Source organism: Marmota monax, unplaced genomic scaffold (genome assembly GCF_021218885.2).
Source record: "Marmota monax isolate L192 unplaced genomic scaffold, Marmota_monax_Labrador192_F-V1.1 WCK01_AAM20220418_F8-fsc00006, whole genome shotgun sequence".
Taxonomy (NCBI): Eukaryota; Metazoa; Chordata; class Mammalia; order Rodentia; family Sciuridae; genus Marmota; species Marmota monax.
Window position 1 is genome coordinate 29672831 of NW_026693712.1, and position 14704 is coordinate 29687534.

The 14704-nt window shown below is 36.3% G+C and overlaps 1 protein-coding gene across 30 annotated transcripts in view; it reads right to left on the bottom strand.

The window, feature by feature from the left end:
• Positions 1 to 449: 449 nt before the first annotated feature.
• Positions 450 to 14704, bottom strand: part of Ppip5k2 (diphosphoinositol pentakisphosphate kinase 2) — a 133073-nt gene continuing 118818 nt past the window's right edge. For all 30 annotated transcript variants that reach the window (XM_058584326.1, XM_058584340.1, XM_058584332.1 and 27 more), the window contains one exon: positions 450 to 2718. In XM_058584326.1, the coding sequence (XP_058440309.1) occupies positions 2567 to 2718 (152 nt within the window). In that variant the 3' untranslated portion in view covers positions 450 to 2566. The remainder of the gene's footprint in view (positions 2719 to 14704) is intronic.

Consider the following 14704-nt stretch of genomic DNA (forward strand, 5'->3'; position numbering starts at 1 on the left):
CATCTTTAAAAACTATTAAATATCCATTAAATGTGTGTGTGTGTGTGTGTGTGTGTGTGTGTGTGTGTTGGGGATGGGGGTAAAGTTCATATTCTGATTGGCGTAACTTTTTGAATCTGGAGACTTGATCTTTTCCATTCTTGTAAGAAATTATTTTCTTGATCAAGATTATCTTTATGCATATCTCTGCCAGACTGATTCAGTTCAGTGATAAGAATATTTACTGCCATTTATTTAGAGCTCACTATAGGCCAGGTCTTTTTAAATGCACTTCCAAGTTTACATCTCTCAACAATTCGGAAACATATTTTAAAGATGCAGAGAATTTATGTCACTTCCTAGAAGTCACATACCTAATAAGTAGCTGACCTGATGTGAATTCAGAGTGTGGACCCCAGAATTTATAAATGTTGTAAACTTAGATACCAGTCACAATCTCAAACCAAGAGTTCGTTGTTTAAAAAATAGCAATAATGCTTTATCTGAAGATTAAAACAAATAAAATTTTGGTGTACATTTATACAAATTCAAAGAGCACTTGTTTCAGAATCTATATATAATGTCCATTATAATACAAAGGTTAATAAATATAAACACACCAGTTTCACCAGTAGGCTGTTCAGATAGAAGACATTTTGTAGTAGGGCTTTTTGTGTGACCTAAAGTAAGCATGGGAAAGTAGAGGTAAGAGAATGTTTTCATGAATGTTCTCAAATCAAATTTGGAAACATAGGTTATTGTTTTCCAACACACACATAATATCTCAAATATAAAACAGAGCACAACATAGTCTGAGTGGACTTTTCCTTTCCATCAGTACCTTAACACACTGAAAGTTATTTCAGGTTTTAAACTGTTTGACACAATAGTTTATTGTTCTGGTGATCATTCCCATAAAATCAACTCCAAAACATTGTATATTTTATTTTCAGAAACTTAATTTCATTTTTTTCCTATCTGAAATCATATAAACTTTTCAGGAAAAATGCCTTGTACTTGCCCTTTGTTCTGAAAGTTTGGCAATGTTCTTTGGCCAAAAGCAATAAAGTTCTGACTTGCCACTTAGTTTATTAGGCTCACAGCTAGTCCTCCTGAAAGGACATTATCTCCAAATTGCCTCCCTTTCTGGGTGGTACTCTGTGCTTCCATCCCAGCCCTGACTCTTCACCCAATCAAAACTTGGGTCAGTTGTTGAGTGTTACAAAGAATACCTAATAAACCAATTCACCAGGCAATAATGGCTGATAATAGCTTTATGTGTGGCCTCATCAGGGGTATGTCTGTGCCACCTAAAGACTGTGACTGAGTACTATCTTAAGTAGATGGGGTTTGAGCTGCAAGGACTGTGGCTGAGGGGGATTTGTGGGATGGGAATAATGCAGAAGTCCTTCCCAGAATTCTTTTTTGTTCTATGAAGACCTAGTCAATCTATAAAGAAAAAAAATGACACACTAGAAAAGATCAGGCCCAAATATAGAAGTGAACCTGTGATCTGAACAGCTTCTGAACCTGAGAGTTCACATGCTCCATCTCAAATGCCCCTTATATAGTTTTATCTTTGCCTCAAGTCATCCTCTTCAAAAAAAATCACTTTAAAATGTCAGTTGTCTGGGAATGATTATACATTGATGTAAACAGTTTCACCTAGCAATAAAACCAGCTTGAGAGAATAGGATAGATGAACTTGATATAGACATAGTGATATAAAACAGAAACTACCAAGACAGGTGTGCAAGAAATACCACATCCCCTTTTCTACGAGTCAACCTGTTTCAAACAGAGTCTAACCAAGAAAATAGAGACCACTTCGAATATCTACAAACAGGGATAACTGAAAGCAAGGATTTGGTAACAGGGGGATGGAAGATCTCAGAAACTAAACATGGAGATAGTGTAGTAATCCAGAAATTAGTAACCACAGCCCCTAGCTAGGGAAATAAGAGAAGAGGCAGGGTTACTGGAGCCCTGGGGCCAGGCAGTGTGGCCAGCTAGTGGGAACTGCTGCACAGGGGAGACACAGTCACTGCCAAAGCAGCATCTATGGCAGGGGAAGGAGAAAATGTACCACAAATTCTCTTCTCCGCCTTCTGATTCCCTGCCAGTATCTTCCATCGGCCAAACCCGTAAGCAGCTGCCATAAGAACTAGGGAAACAGGATGCAGGAGTCTGCCCACCAAGACACCAAAAACAGGGTAAAACACAGAATGTGAATGTGCCAAGTTTCAGCATATCCTTTTATTTCACTTTCAAGGCTTTAATCTTTCTTCCGGATTTCCTCCACTCCCTTGGGTAGAGACAAAGTTCCAAGGGCATATACCATTCCGTGCTATGAATGGGTGGTGGTGATAGGTAGTGGGGGAAGGCCCTTTGCCTTTTACTCATCTGTCTACCAGAGGTTTCTTTCATATTCTCTTAGAACTATGGCCACATGCTGCATAGACAGGATGGGTCTGCCATACAAATCTGGTTTTTCTTTTCAGCTCTTCCTAGCTCCAGCACTTCTTGAGGCCAGAGAAATATTGGAGGTCTGATACCTTTCTGCTAAGCCTCACACATCTTCAGTCATTCATACTGAAGGGCTCATGTGACATGCTGATCTCTGCCTCTTCTGTCCAGATACAGAAGGATCTCTTCTTAGGGAAAGGTTTTCTCTTCCTTTTGTCTTTTCCAGACACTCTTCCTTTGCCAGCAAACTCTTTCCTCTCTCTAGGCCATAGACTGTTGGCAATAAAAAGAAGACAAAAGAATAAATATTCTGTTAGGCAACTCCTCTATGCCCTGTCACACATCTCTCCTGATGCAACAAACATAAGGGCAAGTACAAAATTGAAAAAAAAAAAATCAAATATCAATGTCTCATCATATTATCCAACCCTAGAAGTATGAGACAGTGGGTACTGTGTGAACCAGATTTGGGGACAGCAGCATATCCATGCGGAGGTGTCCAGCCGGAGGTTGGAAATGTGAATGAGATGATAGACATAGACCAGATACAATTACTAGTGGATCTACTTCCATGAAGATGAAAACTTTAGGGGTAAGGAAAAGTCTTTCTTCTAACAAAAGAGAGCTTCAGGAAGGAGATGCGTACTGCTCTTCAGCTCACTTTAGACCACATGTAACTCAACATTCACATCCCTCTTGTTTATCACTTGAGCCTGTACACAGTTGTTCCCTAATTATAGAACATTCTTCATTCCTGCCTCTGAGTCCAACTCATTTCTACCCATTCCCCTGCTTTCAGTGTAGATGTCACAACTTCTGGGAAGAGTGATTTGATTCTTGATTACTATCAACGTTTGTCCTTTCTTCATCTAACACTTTCCACAGAGTGCTGAAACAGACTGTCTCTCCCTCTGGACTCTGTGTTCCCTTTGGACATGAACTATGTCTAACCCCCAAAGTAAGCCCAGAGACTGACATATAATAGACGCTCATTAAATTTTAGTTTGTTTTAATAGAAATAAGGGGAAGAAGATCCTGCAGTACCGCTGCTAGAGCCAGCTTTTATCTGAGTCAGGAGAATTGATTGCTAAATTTTCAGGAATGTTGCAAGCTGGTTCTTAAATCAGTTATGGAGGGTGTATTTACACTATGGAAATTGGCAAACACTATGAACAGGGCTCCTCATCTCTTTAGTCTCCCCACCCACCTCCAAAAGCAAGGTTATAAGCATACTCCAGATGAAGGTCAAAGGTCCCTCCTGTGTACAGAGTAGCAAGGTAGATCAGAGAATTAAATTGTGTAACTTCCAAAATATTTTTTTCATAGAGCAAAGTATAATTAGAGTTCCCTAATTTGCCTGGAAAGTTCTATTTGACTTTTAATTATATTATAAAAATAGGGAAAATAGAGGCAGAAAAGGAACAAGAATAAATTTGAAAGTAAATGTCATAAGATAGTGTAAATTATGTAAATGTCTTCTGGGTTTCAGCTCTGACAGCAGCTTGCTGTGGGACCTGGGGTTGGTCACTAAATTATAAACTTCTTAAGAAACATCTCTGAGTTGTGTTTGTATATGAGTCTCTCTGAATACTTACACTGGCAAATAATAAGTACTCAAAAATTATCACCTTAATTTTGCTAAGTTAAACTTTACTTCTCTTGGCCTCAGTTCCTTCATCTGCAATTAAGAGATGAGACACAGGCTCTCAAGAGGGACTAATAAATAGCACCCATATTCCCTGCCTCATTCCAAATAAACAGATAAATAAGGAAAAGGCATATAGATGTAGCCAATTGTTTCTGTAAAACTGGGGGACATAGTTTAGTGTAAAATTACAGTGGCCCCACTTTAAAAAAAAAAAAAACAACAAAAAACTTATAGGCAACTTTTGATCAGGCAGGCCTCCTCACATCATGATTCAGGAATTGAGGAACACTGACATCCATGTAGGTGCTTCATCCCCAAGAAGGCAAGGACAGCAGCTAAGGAGAGCATGCCCAATTTAGTTCTCCAGTGAGATTACTTCTTTCCTTGGGAGGGATAGAATGAGGTGGTAGAGATAGACCAGAGATATAATTACTAGTAGATCTACTTCCATGAAGATGAAAACATTAGGGGTGAGGAAAAGTCTTCCTTTTAACAAAAGAGAGCACCAGAACATCTTCAGAATCCCTTCCAGTTCTGACTTATTGAAGCATACCATGTGCCAGACCTGTGTAGGTAACTGAGAACACAAAGAGAAGACGAAACAGTGCCCTTGAGGAATTGAAGGTCAAGTAAATAAGGCAGATAAGTAATTATACAATCATAATTTAGTGTCATAATATTCTATGATTCTTTCTTTGATTTTCTGAAGATGTGTTTATATGGGAAAATGAGGCCCAAGGCTCCAAATAACTGACATGCAAACTTGCAAAATTAAGCTCCATGATTGTTTGAAGAGAAATTTCGGGAGTTTCCCTCCGTGGGGCCTGAGAATCACATAACTCTTTCAAATCACAATATTTTCATCATGGAAGTAAGTGAAATTAACAAAGTTTATCAATATTAATTGTTCATAGTCAAGATGTGCCCAAAACACTGGTCTATGTAAACTAATATGAAGTAACCTCCAAAATAGAAAAGTAAATAAAAATAATGTATAAAACAATGGGTTTTATACTACATGATTGTGGGGAAAAAATGTTATGGAAAAAAATGTGCTCTTCTCTGTGTTAAAATGAAATGAGACTTCTCCTGGGAAGATGGAGTAGATATACTTCTCCCTGTTCTTCCCACAAAATACAATGCAAAATCCCGGATGTTTCATATAAAACAAATGTAAGAAGACTGAAAGGAATAGAGATAATGACAAACCAACTAGAGGTTTTTTGTAACATCTCCCTTTAAAATGGTTACAATTGTGAAATCACTGGATTTTCTTTTTGCCTCATGTATCACAGAACTGATGTCAGAGAAGATAGCAAAAATAACAATGAATGAAGCTAGAAAAGAAAAAAAGTCTAACAAAATCTTACACTCTTTAGCCAAAGGACAAGGAAAGGGGAAGACCACAAAGACAGAAACTTTTAGCTCTATTCCAGTAAAACACACAAATTTTTTTCAATTGATTAATTAACTTTTAAAAATGTGGCCCAGTAGAAACCAAGTGGAAAGCATGAACTTTCACCTTTGCTATGCTGTGGGCATTTCAACACCAAAACCTCACTGGTGTCAGAGAAGGTTAACTGAGAAGTAAAATAAATTTCTCTCCTTTGTGGTGTTAGTGGGAGCCCCTGGGAAGTCTATGTTTCCATTCCATCTAGTGGCACAAGGAATTCTTTCCAGTTCCTAGTCGGGTAGAGTCAGAGGAGGTCGAATGATATTAGTGAAAATACCTTGAGGAGCAGTAACAAAGCAATCCTGACGTTTTCCATGCAGGTTGCATCAACAGAGGTTTGTTGGAGAGCCAGATTCCTGCCTAACCTACCTCCCCAGAAGTGATGAGGAGTCCACTCATTCTGGTACCAACAAAGGTTGAGTGGAGAACCTGGACATTTATTACCACCTGCACTTTCCCTTGTCCTGCCAGAGGTGCCCAGAGAAGTGCTGAGGTCAGAAGCTTAAATAAAACCCAACATCTCACAAAATTTTCAAGTTAAAGATCATTCATTAAAAGCAGAACAATCTCAACTTATGAAAAAAGACAATCTATAGATGCAGTGCCAGCATTGAGGGGACACAGATTTCAGAATTATCTCACAATAATTTTTAAGCAATTACAATAAAAATGCTTTAACAAGCTATTATAAGAATGTTTGAAACACAGAAAATGAAGCAAGATGCAATGGTGCATTCCTAGGTTGAGGTATGAGAAATAATTAAATCTAGGAGCAACACACCTTCACCACTCTAAAAATAGAAAGATTAATAATAGAAGAAATAGAAAGTCCCAGCCAAAAGTCAAGCATAGTAGGGCATGCCTATAATCCCAGTGACTCAGGAGGCTGAAGCAATAGAATCTGTAAATTCGAGGTCAGCCTAAGCAACTCACCCAAACTGCCTCAAAATAAAAAATAAAAAGGGCTGGGGATTTAGCTCAGTGGTAAAGTACCTTGGTTCAAGCTCCAGTACTGCTGCCCTGCCCACCCCTGCCCTAAAAAAAAAAAAGAAAAGAAAAGAAGTCTCAGCAAAGAAATAGAAAATATAATGAGAAATGAAAAGAAAATTTTAGAACTGAAAAATACAGTAGTGAACTAAAAAATGCAATGGATGAGCCCTAAATCATAATGAAGATGACAAAGGAAATAATTTGGGAAGTAATTATTTCAGGAAGTACCATAAGGCAGTAGAAATTATCCAGTCTAAATAACGGAGGAATATTAGGCTAAGAAAATAAATAAACAAGTGGATTCTTGGGAATCTGTAGGACTATGAAAAAGGTGTAGCATTGATGTCATCTCTTGGAGGAGAGGAGAAAGATGACAGTGTTGAGAACTTACTGTTAATAAATGTTGAACTCTTTCCAAATTTGGCAAAAGGCAAGCCAAAAGATCAAGAGCTGAAAAATAATACTAAAGAGGAAAATCTTCCCAAAATACTCACTAAAACACATTGTACACACATTTATGACAAAGCAATCCTAAAAGCAGCAGGAGAAATATTATAGTTCATCTGTAACATTATGGTTCAGATATGAGGTGTCCCCCAAAAGCTCATGTGTGAGACAATGCAGGAAAGTTTAGAAGTGAAATGATTGGGTTGTGAGAAGCTTAACCTAATCAGTGCATTAATCCCCAATAGGGATTAACTGGATGATAACTGAAGGCAAGTAGGGTGTGGCTGGAGAATGTAGATCATTGGGGTTGGGGGTGTGCCTTTGGGATCTATATTTTGTTCCTGTGAGTAGAGCAGACACTACACACTCTCTCTGCTTCCTGAAAGCCATATTCCCAGCTGCTTTCCTCTGCTACACATTTCTGCCTCACCTCATGCCCCACAAAATGTCAGCCACTTATGGACTGAGACCTCTGAAACTGTGAGCTCCAAATAAACTTTTTATCCTTAAAATTGTTCTTGTTGGATCTTTTGGTCATAGCAGTGAAAAACTGACTAAAGCAGAGAAAAATAACTCAGATGATAGCAGATGTTTTATCAGAAGCCATGCAGGCCACAAATAATTTGCTGAAAGAAAAAAAAGAAACTATTATCTCAGAATCCTATACCAGCTAAAATATATTTCAGAACTGAAAGGAAAAAAAAAGATATTTGCAAGTTAAGAAGAACTAAAAGAATTTGTCAATTTCAGACCAACCCTAAACAAAAGATTAAAGAAAGTTTTAAACAGAAGGGAGACAATAAAAGAAGGAATTTTGGTACACCATAAATGAAGAAAGAATAAGTATGGTAAGTACGATAGAAGTTCCTTTTACTCTTGATATTTGATGGAGTAAGCTAATATTATAACACTGTCTAATGTGATTCTAATGTATATAGAGGATATACTTAAGATAGTTACAAGTAGTGGAGGGTAAAGGAGGAAGAAAACTTTCAAACTTGAACTGACAATATGACAGCACCAGCAAACAGTAATAAATTGTGTATGAATAGTGTAATACCTAAACCAACCACTTAAAATCTCCACAAAGAGGTACAGTCAAAACATGTTATAGATTCATAAAAACAGAACTCTAAAATTAATGCTCAATATACATGGGAATGCAAGAAAGGAAAAGAGAACAAAGAGGAAACAAAAAATAAAACAACATGTTGAAGCCTATGATATCAATGCTTACCTTAGACAGGGAGTGTAGCTCAGTGTGAGAGTGCTTGCCTTGCATATGTGAGGCCATAGTTTGATCTACAGAACACACACACACACACATACACAAATAAATTTACATTGAATATAAATAGCCAAGTACACAGTAAGGAAAGATTGGCAGAGAGGAATTAAAAGTCATTAAACTGTATCTACAGGAACATAATTTTGAATATAATAACATAGATATAGGCAGGCAGGTTGAAAGTAAAAGGACAGAAAAAAAGATATATCATTCAAATATTATTGGAAACAAAGCAAGAATAGCTACACTGACATCAGATAAAGTATTCTTCTTAGCAAATAAAATTACCAGACACAGAGAGGGACATTACATAATGATAAAGTTGTCAATACATCCCCAAACCCAATGTATATACATCAAACAACAGAGCTAAAAGATATGGACTCAAAACTAATAGAACTAAAAAGAGAGATAGGCAAATATACAATTATAGTTAAAAACACAAATAACATTTGATAGAACAACTAGACACTAAATCAGAAAGAATCAATAATACCATCAACCAGCAAGAATAAATTGGCATCTGTGGAACATTACACAAGAATAGAAAAATGCAAAATCTTTTCAAGTGCCCATTGAATATCTATGAAGGTGTATCCTGGTTCATAAAACAAACTTCAACAAATGTAAAAGAATTGAAGTTATGCAGAGCATTTTCTTTAATCCAATGAATCAAGATGAAAGTCAATAACAGAAAGGAAACAAGAAAACATCCAAGTACTTGAAGCAAAACATCACCTTTCTAAATAACACCTGGATAAAAGAAGGAGACTCAAAAGGAAGAAAAGAATTCATTCAACTGAGTGAAAATGAAAATAGAATATACAGAATGTGTGGGACACATGTAAAGCAGGGCAGAGATGGAAATTTATAGCACTAAATGAATGCATTAATTACAGGAAGAAAAACTCAGATCAATAATCTATGCTCTCATACCAAGAATATTTAAAAAAAGGAAAATAAACTCAAAGGAAAACAAGTAGAAAGGACATAATCAAAATACTAACAGAAATCAGTGAAATTGAAAAAAATGAAAGAGAAAGTGAATGAAACAAAAATCTGTTTCCCTGAAAGGATCAATAAAATTGTTAAACCTCTAGCAAGAGTTACTAAAAGAGAGAGAAGACCAAAATGGGAACGACCCAATAAACCAATAATGGGAACACATCAGAGGATATAAATACAGACCCTACAGATATTAGAAGAATAATAAGAAAATATATGAAACTTTGCATTCAGAGATTTCAGAACTTAGATGAAATTAACCAATTCCTTGAAAAGTATAAACTGTCACAACTCATCAATATGAAAAAGGTAATATGAATAGTCCTATACCTCTTAAGGAAATTAAAATTATAATTTAAAACATTTTAAGTAAAGCCATCTCTGGGCCAAGATGATCTCTTTGGAGAATTTTTCCATATGTTTAAAGAAGAATTAATATCAACAAAGTTGTTCTCACTCTCAGTCAACACAGTGTTGAAAGATCTAGTTAGTACAGTAAAGCAAGAAAACAAAATGGAAGAAACAGAAGTGCCTCAATTTGTAGATGACATATTATCTATATAAAAACCCCAAGGAATCTAAAAACAGAACCAAAAAGAAAAATGCACACTAAAAAGTAAATTCAGCAAAGTTATAAGATACAAGGTGAACGTATAAGAATCTAGTTATGTACTAGCAATGAATATGTGAAGACCAAAATAAAAATTACAGTATAACTTATAATTTCCAATCACTTCAAATGGCAAATACCTAGGTCTAAATGCAACCAAATGTATGAGAGACTTGGGTGCTGAAAACTACAAAGAAAAAAAAAACTGATAAAAGAAATGTAAAAAAAAATCTAACTAAACTTAGAGATATTTGTGAATTGAAAGGCTCAATTAGTAAAAATGTCAGTTTCACAATCTACGTGGTGGCCACAATGATCTTGGCAAAGAAAAAGAAAGTGGAGGAATAGGTAGACTGCATTTTAAAACTTATGTAACTATCATAATCAAGGCTGTGTAGTATTAATGGAAGGGTAGACACAACCAAATAAACTAACAGAAATACAACAAACTGATTTTTGACATAGATGCCAAAGCAACAGAACGGAGAAAGACAGACATTTCAACAAATTGCAAAATAAATAAATAATGAAAAAATAATTTAAAAACCAACTTAGGTCTTACACAAAGATTACCTTAAAATTACCTTAGAAATTACACTGTATACAAAAATTACCTCAAGTGAATCAGACTTCAGTATAAAATGTAAAGCTTATAAAACACTTGGAATACAAGCATAAGACATTTGGAATCCGAGGCTAGGCAAACATTCATGGGTTTAACATGAAAAAAATTATTCATTAAAGGAAAAATTGATAAATTGGACTTTGTTAATATTAAAATCCTTTGCTCTACTTAGACTTTGTCAAAAGGATAAACAGACAAACTAAAAACTAGGCAAAAATATTTGCAGACCACATATCTAAGAAAGGACAAGTACTTAGAATATATAATAAAGGTCATAAAATTCAACAGTAAAGAAGTCAAATACTCCAAAAATGTGCAAAAGATAGTAGAGTCATTTCACTAGTAAGATCATATAGGTGGCAAATACGCATACGAAAAGATGTTCAAGAACATTAACCACTAGAGAATTGAAAGGTAAAACCACAAAATATCACCACTGACTCTCACAGTGACAACACCAAATGCAGATGAGGACATAGAGGAACTAAATCACCTGTACTTTACCAGTTAGAATGTAAAATTGTACAGTCACTGGGAAGCACTTTGGAAAAACAATCTGGAAAATTAATTTGAAAATAATTAAACATGTAATCACATAAGACCCAGCAGTTCTTACCCTTCTAAGCATTTATTTGAAACAAAAATGTATATTTATTCATAAATTTATACATGAATGCTTAGAACATCTAACTTTACTCATAATGACTCCAAGCTAGAAATGAACAGATGTCCTTCACTAGGTGAAGAGCTGAACTGTAGTGCATCTATATGGTGGCATACTGTTCAGCAATAAAAGGGAACAAACTACTCATATTGCAACAATCTGGATGAATCTCCAGTGGCTTTTGCTGACAGAAAAAGACTAATTTTAAAAGACTATGAATTGCATGATTCTATTTCCATTTGTCATTCTGGAAAATGACAAAATATTAGAAATGGAGAACGGATAGTTGGTTGTCAGGAATGAAGCAGAAAATGGGGATGGGACACAAGTACCTGTGGCTATAAAAGGGCACTATATGGCAAATTTGTGATTAATGTACATATTTTTGTGTCCTGGCTGCATCAAGATCAATATTCTGGTGGGTATTACAGTTTTGATACTGTACTATGAAATAAAATTATATAGCACTATAATATGAATTATCATTGGGCAAAACTGGATAAAGAGTATAGGGGATCTATTTTTTCCTATAATTGATTGTGGTTGTACATTTACCTCAAAATAAAATGTTATTTTAAACTGAAGTGTAAAAGCAATACATATGCACATTTAGAACTTAACTCTAGAATCATACCTAATAAGTGGAAAACACTGGATCTCGTTAGGAAAGAAAAGTCTATGACTGGGGAACAGAGGCAAGACGTAAACTTTTTACTAAATAGTCTTTCATAAATCTTGAATATTGATTATGTTAAATGGATGCCCATTCAAAAAAATTTTTTTTAATTTAATATCAGTTTAAATTCTCAGTCAAAACTCAAGGTATTCCTATTGCCAACAGTCTTGTCAATTTGTTAACTTTCTAGTCTAAAAGTACATGTAGTGGCTTTTTATCCTTTTAATCATTAACCTACTGTAGTATTACAGCTTCTAGATCCTCCCAAACACAGCCAAAAGCTTAATCATTTTTAATTATGAAGAGTTACTTCTGTAAACACATTCTTTTCCCTGAAAAAAAAAGTAATGAAAATAATTTTTGTTCCTATTGTTGTGAACTATTGCATGTATAGGTCAGTTGAGCAGCCTTGACATCTTCTTTTTTTAAAAAAATATTTTTTTAACTGTAGATGAACACAACACTTTTATTTTTATGTGGTGCTGAGGATCGAACCCCATGCCTTCCACATGCAAAACAGGCACTCTACCACTGAGCTAAAATCCCAGGCCCCAGCTTGACATCTTATGTCATCAAATTTCTTTACAAGATACAACGTGACCTGGGGCAGGGAGGTGGCTTACACAGTAAGTTGGTCGGGGCTGGCTCTCTCTCTGCAGCTGGCTAGTGGCAGGGCTGGGATTTGAACTCAGGCTAAGGGTCCCTGGAGTGTGTTGCCTTGGTGCCATGGACTCCCCAGTAGGCCCGCCCTGGACACACCTGTGACATGAAGTCCCGGTGGGGCTGGGAATGACCGATCACTGGCTCTCAGACGCATGGCAGAGGCGCTATAGCAGGGGGGTAGAGATAGCATGGATTTTGAAAGCGTAAGATTTCTATCCATGTGACCTTGTTCAAATGGTTTAACACTGTTTCCTCATCTCTAAAAGAGATAATAATATCTCTTTTTTTCCAGATTACTTTCAGAATTAATATAAGCTATCTGCAGTGTCTGCCAACAGTGGTGGCTCAAGCTAAAATTATTGAAAGAAAAAAATTCAGTTTCAGAAAACAAAGCACCCACTGAGGTAAGCTAGAGGGAACTTACTGCTCTGTACAACAATGTCAAGTGTATCTCATCTTTCTGTCATAAATGGAATGTTATAGCCTATGGATTTAGACTCTTGTGGTCTAAGTTGGCTGTGTGTGTGTGTGTGTGTTTCTTTAGTTATTCCTGGGAAGGGGGAAAATCATGACTATACCTTAAACCTTAGGATACTCCACATTTGTGATGACAAAGTCCCCCGGACTGACTTTTCTGCTGATGTTTCCTCCATGTTGTTCCACACTGAACAACTCAGAGGTTGAAAATATAGATGGTTGGAGATTATTTCATCTTATTGATTGCACTTTCAGAGGAAGAGTACAAAACTAGGGCAAGACAAGTCCCTGTGGGGGTCAACGGTAGAGTTTTTCTAAAAAAGAGAGGGTCACATTTTGGAAGGAAAGTAAGAGAAGGCTCAAGAACAAGGGAGAAATGACATATGCCCTTACATGTGATCTCTTGGAAGTGGTTGTAATTAACTTTCTTTAGTTCCCAAATCTTCAGGGAAAACTGTTGCACCCATAGAGCTGCATTGATTGCTCGTGCTCTGGGGCATCTAAGCTTCATGGTAATGAAGTACCGGATTTTCCTAGTACACCAGTCCACAAGAGTCCAGCCTGGCACCCTTACTATGGAGGACAGATGGGAGCCTCAAATGATAGAAAGCTACAGTGGAACTGGGGTGGTGAGGGGATGCAGAGTGAAGAGGCAGTTGCCAAGCTGAGGCCTCAAGAGTGGATGTGAAATGAACTTCCTCGTTCACACATCCTGTGGAGAAACTGACATCAGAAATGGGTGGAGGCAGCCATGAAGATTACACTCGGTGGAGGACGCATTCCTTCTCAGACATGAAACTACCCTTAATGAACCAAGCTACAGTTCTTGCATTCACCTCTCCTGTTCTTTCCTTGGGTGCTTTGTTTCATCACAAGCAAACTTCCAAAGTCACAGGATTGTTAGCTGCGTGGTCACCTAACCAAAGCTGACAACAAATTGATCCGAGTACATTTTAACAGGTAAGTGCTTATTAAATCAATAGCTTGACACTGGTAATATGCTGTATCTATGTTTGCATCCACCTAATTGAGGACAGCATGAAGAGATACACAGTTCTATACATATTAAGCTAGTGCATATCCAACCAAACCTACAGATATATGTGATGTTTTCTTGATTTTTCAATATTGCTTTAATAGCCAAGGGTTAGATATGTTTGTAAAATGATGTAGGAGAATAAATTTTTAAAACAAGCCTTCATGTGAGTTTCCAGTTGCCGTTTCGAAGTCCCCATAATGGCATATTATAGCTCTAACATTCCCTTCCCGAAGTATTCTGCCTTAGTTGATGCACAATTTGCATGTACTAAATTCTTAATTCAAACTATAATTTAGTCAAAAGGACAATCAAATCATAGGACTTTCATATAATCATTTAAATAATAGTACACATATGTAAATATGCACCACAAGATGATTATCATTTCTTAAACTTCTTTAACAGACTTTTTTTTAAATTTAAGCCAAATATTCTCCCAAAGTGTGCAGCAGAATTGATAAATGGAAGACTCACAAGGACATAACGTATGGATCCCAGTGTTCACAAATCTCAAATTCAGTACATCCTTCATGAAAAAGGTAGTCTTTTTACAATACTGAATTCTTCTTCTGTTGTACATGACAATGGTCTTGAGTTCTTTTTGAGGGGTACATAGTTAAGGAGGACAAGGTAATATTTAAAAAAGGACTTTACAATTCCTTTTCTCTCTCATC